Source organism: Trachurus trachurus (assembly GCF_905171665.1).
Source record: "Trachurus trachurus genome assembly, chromosome: 14".
Taxonomy (NCBI): domain Eukaryota; kingdom Metazoa; phylum Chordata; class Actinopteri; order Carangiformes; family Carangidae; genus Trachurus; species Trachurus trachurus.
Genome location: NC_139903.1, coordinates 30807459 through 30815967, shown reverse-complemented (window position 1 = coordinate 30815967; position 8509 = coordinate 30807459). Strand labels below are relative to the sequence as shown.

At 38.2% G+C, this 8509-nt stretch overlaps 1 protein-coding gene across 1 annotated transcript; it reads right to left on the bottom strand.

Annotated features, from left to right (window-relative positions):
- Nucleotides 1-6809: 6809 nt before the first annotated feature.
- LOC310996853 (phosphatidylinositol-glycan biosynthesis class W protein-like) lies at nt 6810-8306 on the bottom strand (the record flags this gene model as incomplete). The annotated part of the gene is made up of 1 exon (XM_083986355.1): nt 6810-8306. One exon carries the CDS (start codon nt 8304-8306, stop codon nt 6810-6812), a length of 1497 nt encoding a protein of 498 aa, XP_083842481.1.
- Between the last annotated feature and the right edge of the window lie 203 nt (nt 8307-8509).

Here is an 8509-nt window from a genome sequence, read left to right as displayed (position 1 = left end):
CAGTGAGTGTGAGTGCTAGAATAGTAGCCGTGATATGCTCATTGCACGGTTAACAACCAATCAGATTGCCAGATTTCACCTTTCCGTTTTATAAAAGACAATAAAATATGAGATATTAGATGATATATGTGCAGTGAGTACAGTGAGTGCAGTGAGTACTGCACCGTAGTACTGCCACTTGTCAATTAGCTCAGTGCGATAGACAACGATGATTGATTGATGAAGTTTGGCAAATATCAGAATTATATCTCAAAAACTGAATTTTTTAGAACATTTTGAATTCTGCTCTCATGGGAACAACTGCAATCAATGTAAGAGTGGCATTTTTAAACAACAGATTTTCTCATATGATGCAAAACACTTATCATTAAAAACAAATCACCAACATTCCCATGCTGTCTAGATGCAATTTATGTATTATCAGATTTTTGTTTAGATAACAGAATTTCTGACATTTTGACCATTTTTGAAATGTAGCTTGACAGCTGCTGCCTGTCTGATGACTCCCTGAGTCTATTGATAAACCACACAACAGAGCTCACATCCACTCAATTAGCTCAGTGAGTTGGGAGTTGGGTCTTGGTGTCAGAGGATGTGGGTTCAAGCCCAAACAAGGGTGATGATAACACATAAGAATACCACATGCTTTTTGTGAAACAAATGTGCAAGATGTTTGACAAATACATATCAGAATTTTACCTCAAAAACTGATTTTTCTTTTTACGGTGCTTTCAAATCAGCCTGCTCGACAGTGAATGGCTTACTCTATTTGTGAAGCCAGTGTTACACTGCCACTTGCCAATTAGCTCAGAGTGATAGATGATGGTCTTTGGTTCCAGAAGTTGCAGTTTCAAGCCTCAACAGGTGCAAGTTGAACATTATAAGGCCAACTGTCTTGTCTTCCTATTCTCGTATTTGTTACTCTGAATTTGCCTAAATTTGCCAAAAAATAGCCTGGACCCGACCCATCGCTGCGCAGCAGCTATAATTTCTGGCTTGTTCTTGCAAATTTCTCTTTGGAAACTTTAATCATGTCTACAACATTAACCTAATGTTTAATGTCGACACCTAGTCATAAAAGAGCTCATCAGCAGCTGCTCAGTCTGACTGAGTGCACATATTTATTTTTTCCCCGTTAAATTTACTGATCAAGTTTTGACTTTATAAAATACCAGGTAGGTAAAAGAGGAACTGCAGCAGCGTGAGAACGTCTACTGAACTTCACAACTTTACACAATCTGCTAATCAAAGACAGTCACACCTAACCTGACCTCAAAGCCACTGATTTCTCTGGGAGGGTTATAATCTGTAGACTTTTATACTGGTCTTTCAGTCTTCATAGAAAGTCACTGGTGAACTTGATGCTGTGTTCAGGATGAAGAGAAACACTCAGCAACTGTCACTTCCCAAAAGCCAAATGTTTCTTCATCTGCAGGTAAGATGCTTTCTAACAGAATCCAACTTTACCAGCTTCTCATCTTTTCTGCTGCAGCATCTTGTTTGATTGTTTTCACTATTTTCACAAGTGTCGTCCTCTAAACTCTGTAGCTCGCTAATTTCAACACCACACTACAGTACGTAGCTACTGACTTTGACTGTTTTCATGTTGTATATTGATGTATGTAAATGTGTGTTTGTTCTGAGAGCGCTCCATCTTTCTATTATCATGTGATTCTTCTGATACATGACAACACACTGGCTGCAAAAGCATCTGAACAGTTTTAGATTGATTTTCAGCTCATCAGACTTTGACCACTCTGTTGGAGTAACACTGACAATAAGAGCTCATTTACTGCAGATGTTTAAACACTGGTGTTTGATCTGAACTGTTTCAGAGGAATGTGAGGAAGTCGACTATGCAGCAGTGATCACTGACAACAACCTGCCCGCCATCTTAGGTTTGTTACTGACGTAGTTTACTTCATAATAATTAACATAATCTACACACTTGTGTTTTTAACAGTGATTAAAATGATTAATAAACATGATGATGCTTCAATTTGAAAATGTGAAGGTTACAGCCCCTGTATATTCAGTATTTTAAAAGAAGGATGTTTCTTTTCTCAGTGTTAAAATCCTCTAACTGAACCTTTGACTGTTTTGAAGCTGAATTCTTCTTGTTGTGTCAGATGAGAAGCCTCGCTCCTTAAAGCAGAAGTAAGCGATATATTTGTGTTAATATAAGTCTTAAATAGTTATATCTTCCGACAGCAATCACTTACATAGAGTGTTTGGACCGAAACACGGGTCTGTCAGTCACTCTGCTCTGCTCTGAGCCGAGGACAAAACATTTATCGTATCCTACAGTTTTTATCCAATGAGGAGAGAGAACGGCATGCAGGGCTGTGTGTGCAGCCAAGGGACGCCGTGAATGTGGTGACGTAGGGACGAGGACTGTTATGGTGCGTTCAAGGAAACTCGTAACTCGTGTTTTTCCGACCTGTGAAGTCGTACCAGTTTGATCTGGTACGACTTCACAGGTCGGAAGTTAGCCTACGAGTGGCAGTTATAGTGACTTTCACAGGTAAAACAGGTCGGAAAAACACGAGTGGGTTGCCTGGAATGCTACAAAGTCGTAAGTTGTGACTTGAAGCTGTAATTTACGGTTTCAAAAGCCTGCCTGGAATGCAGCATTAGCGAAAACGACCGGATCGCTTACTTCTGCTTTAATTACTTTAAAATGTCCAGTAAAATAACATTGAACAGTATAAAACTGTAACATGCATTGCATCATGGGAGTTTTATTATAAACTAGAGTATTACTGTATAATTTCAAAAATGCAGTAGTATACTGTTGTAGCATGGGTCCACAAAACAAAAACAGTTATTTACTAGATTACTTACAGTAAACTACACTTTTGTATTTTCTAGTAAGTTACTGTAGTTTGGATTAGGCGGGAATGCATCTAAAAGCCATTTACCAGTTGCCATTTATGTTAAACAAAAGAAGAGGACGAAGAAGACGGTGCAAACACACTAGGACAGATGGACGAAGAGATCTCGCACACAAATAAGCCTTAGAATATTTATCCAAAAAGAATAACTTAATATTCGTATCATCATCAACAGCCAAAAAAAAAAAAAAAAAGCCCCTGTCCTCTCCCCGATGGATATCTACAATGTCCTAGCAGGTTATGATCTTGGATCTTTCTATCAATGGGCCGGCCTGCACCGAGTAGGGGCGGCGCTGACTCTGGTGCAGCTCCACCTCTGTGGTTCCGCAGCCGGCGGCGACGGTTGGCCACGCCCATTTAGGAGACAGGAAGTGTCCATTTCTATCATGGGAAAAGCCTCTCATGGGGTATCTTGGTAAATAGAGTATCTTTGGAATTACTTCATTGATCCCCGGAGGGAAATTTTTCTTAGTGAGATAAATAAAATGTTATTAGGCTACTAAAATAAATCAGAATATGATCAGAATATGATCAGAATAAAATAAGATAATAATAAGAATAAATAAAGAATATAATACTATAATTCACATGGCCTACATGTACTTGGCGTTTTTATTTATTTATTATTTTAGTATATATATAGCCTACATATTATTTTTGGGGCTTTTCATGCCTTTATTTGATAGGACAGTTGAGAGAGACAGGAAAGGGGGGGCTGAGAGGGGGGGAACGACACGCAGGATAGGGGCCACTCGCTGCGGGATTCGAACCGGGGTCGCCTGCAGTGAGGACTATAGCCTCAACACATGGGGCGGGTGCTCTACCAACTGAGCTAAAGAACGCCATGTACTTGGCGTTTTTGATTTCAGCTTTTATGTTTAGCTGAGTTCTTGGTACAAATAATGTAATGAGTAGACTGTTTCTATCGAGATTTGAGTAGAAATACTGTTTGGTTTAGTTTAGTTTATTAGTTTAATAAGGGACAGTGTGCAATTACATTAATCATTTGCAGGAAAAAAATGAAAAGATGGTTGCACCAGATTTAGCTCACAGCTAATTTCCATCTGTAGTCCCTACACATAACATAAAAATGATAAAATACACAGAATACACAGACCACAAGCTACTATAGGAAGGTGAGGCACAATTAGACAATAGACAACACTTAGACAATACCGAAACATGTATGAGGTAGGCAAGGTGCAAAGTGCTCATAGCAGCAAAATGTTGTTTGTTATATTATGTGTGGTGGGCAAAGTGCAAAGTGCTCATAGCAGCATGATTATTCATAGTAATGATAATAATAAATAAATATGGTAATAGTGAAAAAAAACATAAGAGTTGCAACAGTGGCAGACATACCAACGATGGTAATTCTCAGTTACAAAAAATAAAAAAAATGACCAGCTATGGTAATGTGACAGATGTATCTGTGGGACAGACAGCCTGACAGCACCATCTAGTGTTGGCAACTTTGATGACTAAGGAGACTTTTCTTTGTGGCAAGATAGAAACTGCGATAGTTTTTGTTGATCTTCAGGTCATTAAGGAGACTGTTCCTTTCACCAATGGCCTTAACAGAGAAAGCTGATTTGCCAAAGGTTGATTTTTGAAATGGAATTTTACAGTCTCCACTCGTCGCAGATCTTACAGGAATCTTGAAGTTAATTTTGATACCTTTTAAAGACTTTTTCAAGACCTTCTCAACATTTTTTAATACCTCACGGCCACTTCAAGCTGTAACCATTTACATCAGTGACACTTTTAACTGAACAGTTTTAGTTTTTGTGATAAAGACTATAGACCACTATGATACAACAGAATTCAAAAAAGGCTGGGATAATAAATCAAAGGCAAAGTTTATTAAAAAAAACATGCTCAACTCTCAAAAAAACAAAAACAACAATCGTCTTTTCTTTTTCATGAACCGGTTCACCTTTGTTTTTTAATAAAACAAATAAATTCACACACTTCTGCAATGTTTTTTACAACTCAAACTCTTGGACCGCTAATTCAGAAAAAATACCTTCAATATTTAAGACTTTATAAAGTCATGAAAAGACTTTTTAATACTTTTTAAGGGTCTTAATTTTCCCCAAATTGATTTATCACCTTTTAATACTTTTCAAGACCCCGCGGATACCCTGTCTTAAAGCTCTTGTTTTTTGTTCTGAGCAAGGAAGGACACATTTTTTCAGTGGAGGAGGAGCTGTATTATTAATTATTTTATGAACTAGGCAGATGTTAGATAGTGTGTACAGACATTATCAAAACTTAGTAGGTTATGTTTGGCAAGAATGTTACAGTGATGGTGCTGTCTTGGTCAATGCTTGCCCATAAAGAGACCTGATGGGATGTAGCGTAGTGTGGTTGGCCTGAGACCAGCGTGGCATACAGCATCTCAAGTAGTTTTTTTGATGTGTTTTTTAAAGTTCAGATTAGAGTCAAGGGTAACCCCCCAGGTATTTAAATACCTCCACAGTTTTTATCGTTTGATTGTTTACAATTATTTTAGGATATACATATTTCTTGTTCTGTTTGTGGAAGTACATGGCCACTGTGTTATCTGTGTTCAATGTGAGGCGTGTCAGGTGGAGCCATTCTGACATTCTCTCCATAGCGTTTGAGAATTATAAACTCCTAAAAACAGACAGCACGTGTGCACATCTATGATGTTCATGTTGAACTGAACATGGCTCTGAAGCAAAGTGCTGATGATGGTCTTTGGGTGATGAGTAGAAAGGTGCCTGTTCTGTTAGTATGGTAGATTTATATAGAAAAACACAAATGCAACACTTGACAAGGTATTATTTAAAATCCATATTTATCCCTCTATTGCATGAAATATTACTATGGCATGGTAAAAAAATGTTTTGCATGTTTTTATTACTTAAAATTGTCTAAATAACTGAAGTATAAAAAAAAATCTTAAATTTTTTGTAAAGGGGGGGTCGTTGGTAAATTGTTGCCATATGGCAACAATATGCAATCGTGGAAAGTCCCATAAAATCAACATTTTTGACCAAAAACTAATTTTATTTAAAGCAAAACTCAACAAATCCATCTCATACTCAACCAAAACTAACAAACAAACATTTATACTTTAAAAACATTGTATAATTTCAACATTTATCTAAAATGTCTGAGAACCTGGAACCCGTCTCAATGAAGTACATTGAATCACTCATTTTATGTCATTTCATTCAGTTATCTAGAAGATATAAGTGCAAGTCCATTTAGATAATATGTTACAAAATACCTGTAATCACAAAATATGAAAAAATCTAATGTTTTTACCTTTAAAATATAAGAAAAGGTTGTAAACATAGTCTCAGGGTAGGTTCATGCTATGTAAGTCAATGGGACTCCATTGCGTTGAATGCACCAGGAATTTTCCATATTTGCATACTGTTGCCATATGGCAACAAATGTATTTTAGTATATTACAAAAATACTATTACATCAAAACTGAATTAAATTTAAAAAAAAATAAAGTTTACTTTCCCCAGATAGTGATTTCAATTTTTTGTTTGATGAACATTTTCCAAAATTCTGAATAAAAGACAGTCTTCGGGAGCCCCACACAATGATGTTTACATGGCAAATGTCCACGAGTAAAAGGGACTGGCAAACAGGATATCTTGGTCATTTGACCTCATAAATTGTATGTCCTTCAAAGTAAAAGCCCCATTTTCACATCTAACTGTAAAAACAAAAAGAAATATCATAGCTTTTTAGAAAAATGAAGATAAAGTAATTGTTGCCATATGGCAACACTATGCAATAGAGGGTTATTCAGATTAATCATAACATGAAATTCATTTTTTCAGCATTTCAGGTCACATTTTCTCAAAACATCTGAATTTACAAAAACAAAAGAACAAATCTACAGTATACACTTTCAGAGATGTCATTTCACCAGAATTTCACTGTAATTCCACAGACATGTAAAACATATACTGCACAGCAATTCGTGAACATGTACAACAGCAAAATACACACTGATGATGAAGAGCCACAGCTAATTGTGTCCACGAGTGAGTTGGTCAGTCCTGTCATGACATTGGCAAGTAAGAAAAACAACAACTGATTCCTGCTGATAGCTTCAACCAGGCAGAATCTTTCAGTTTCATCAGTCTCTCCGTCAGAAGCCGAGTCCGATTGTTTTTTATGCAAACGCCACGTTGAGGGCACATAGCCACAGCCTGACGTTCTTTTGGAAAACAGTACAATTATATCAACGATACCAATACTGGAAGCAAAAAGCAAAGACTGAGCAACAGTCCAGATGCAGTAAGGTAGGTTAGATAAGCGGCGAGACACAGGCTCCACTAGTGTCTGACATACATACAGAGCAGCATACAGCGCAAAACTAACAAAGAAAAGGTTCAAAACGACTATCACCCACTCCTTCACAAGAGACCTCGGCTTCATCACATAAAGTCCAACTTGAACCCCAGCCAGGTAGATGGCTACATAACCGGCTACAGAGAATATACCCTCTTTGTTTGCATACAGAAAGCCCTTTTCTCTTTCATTGTTGTGGATGATGAACTCCTTCAGCCCAGATTTCTCCAGAGTGAACTGGTAAAATCCACTGATCAGAAGAGAAAACAGCCACGACCAATTTTTTATCGGTAAAACAGCCAGCAGCGAAGAAGCCAGGACTCGAACGACGGCAAGCGTGAAGAAGAAATTCCAGTGGGCGCCATATTCTGTCACGTGCTCCTGGTAATCGATCGTTTTGACAGTCAGTAGTCTTCCCATACCGAGAACGACCAGCGGCCAGACGGATACGAACTGCTTTGTGATGTGACTTATCTTAAATCCTGAGATGTTCCTTCTCCGTACCTCTGGACAGACAAGAGCATTTGCAAAGACGTATATTCCGACACCAATGTCCATAGTCCCGGTTCCATAGGTTTCTGTCTTGCCATATCGCCTTGGAAAGATACTAAAGTCTACAGCAAGAATGCAAACAGCTGTTTCCACATTTACAAATGCTCTAAAAACACTCACAAAGGGGACCTTGCCGAACCAAACGTGACTCTGAAGGAAAGCGTTGACGGTGTCCTTTAGGTGATGAGTCGAAGACAGGGTGCCGGTATGGTAGATGTAAAAACACGCACAAGCTGAAACAAAGGCAAAGGTGATGATCACCTGGGGAACAACACTGCTCAGGACGGTGCACGAGACCACAAAGGGGATGATAAGCACAGAGAAGTCCAGGAGCAGGTGAGAAATCAGAGGCAGTGGCAGAGGAAGAGATCTCTTGGTCTGAAAGTAGAGGATGAAAATCAGTCCTCTGATCATGAAGAACTCTGGCAGGATAAATGTGACCAGTCCGACCTCCTCAGGACTGGTCCCATTGAGATCCCTGACAAACGCTTCCTTCAGCTCCTTTTGAGACATGGCCTGCAAACAACATACAGTAATTCATTATTTAACTGAATGAGACACTAAATTAACAGACAAACTGGATACTCTGGTTAGCACATGGGCGATTCCACCAAAAGAGTGCCATTTCTGTCCCCAGCATATTAAATGTATAAAAACATGTAATAATATAATATAAATTGCATTTAATTAATAAACAAAGCACCATACACATGAAT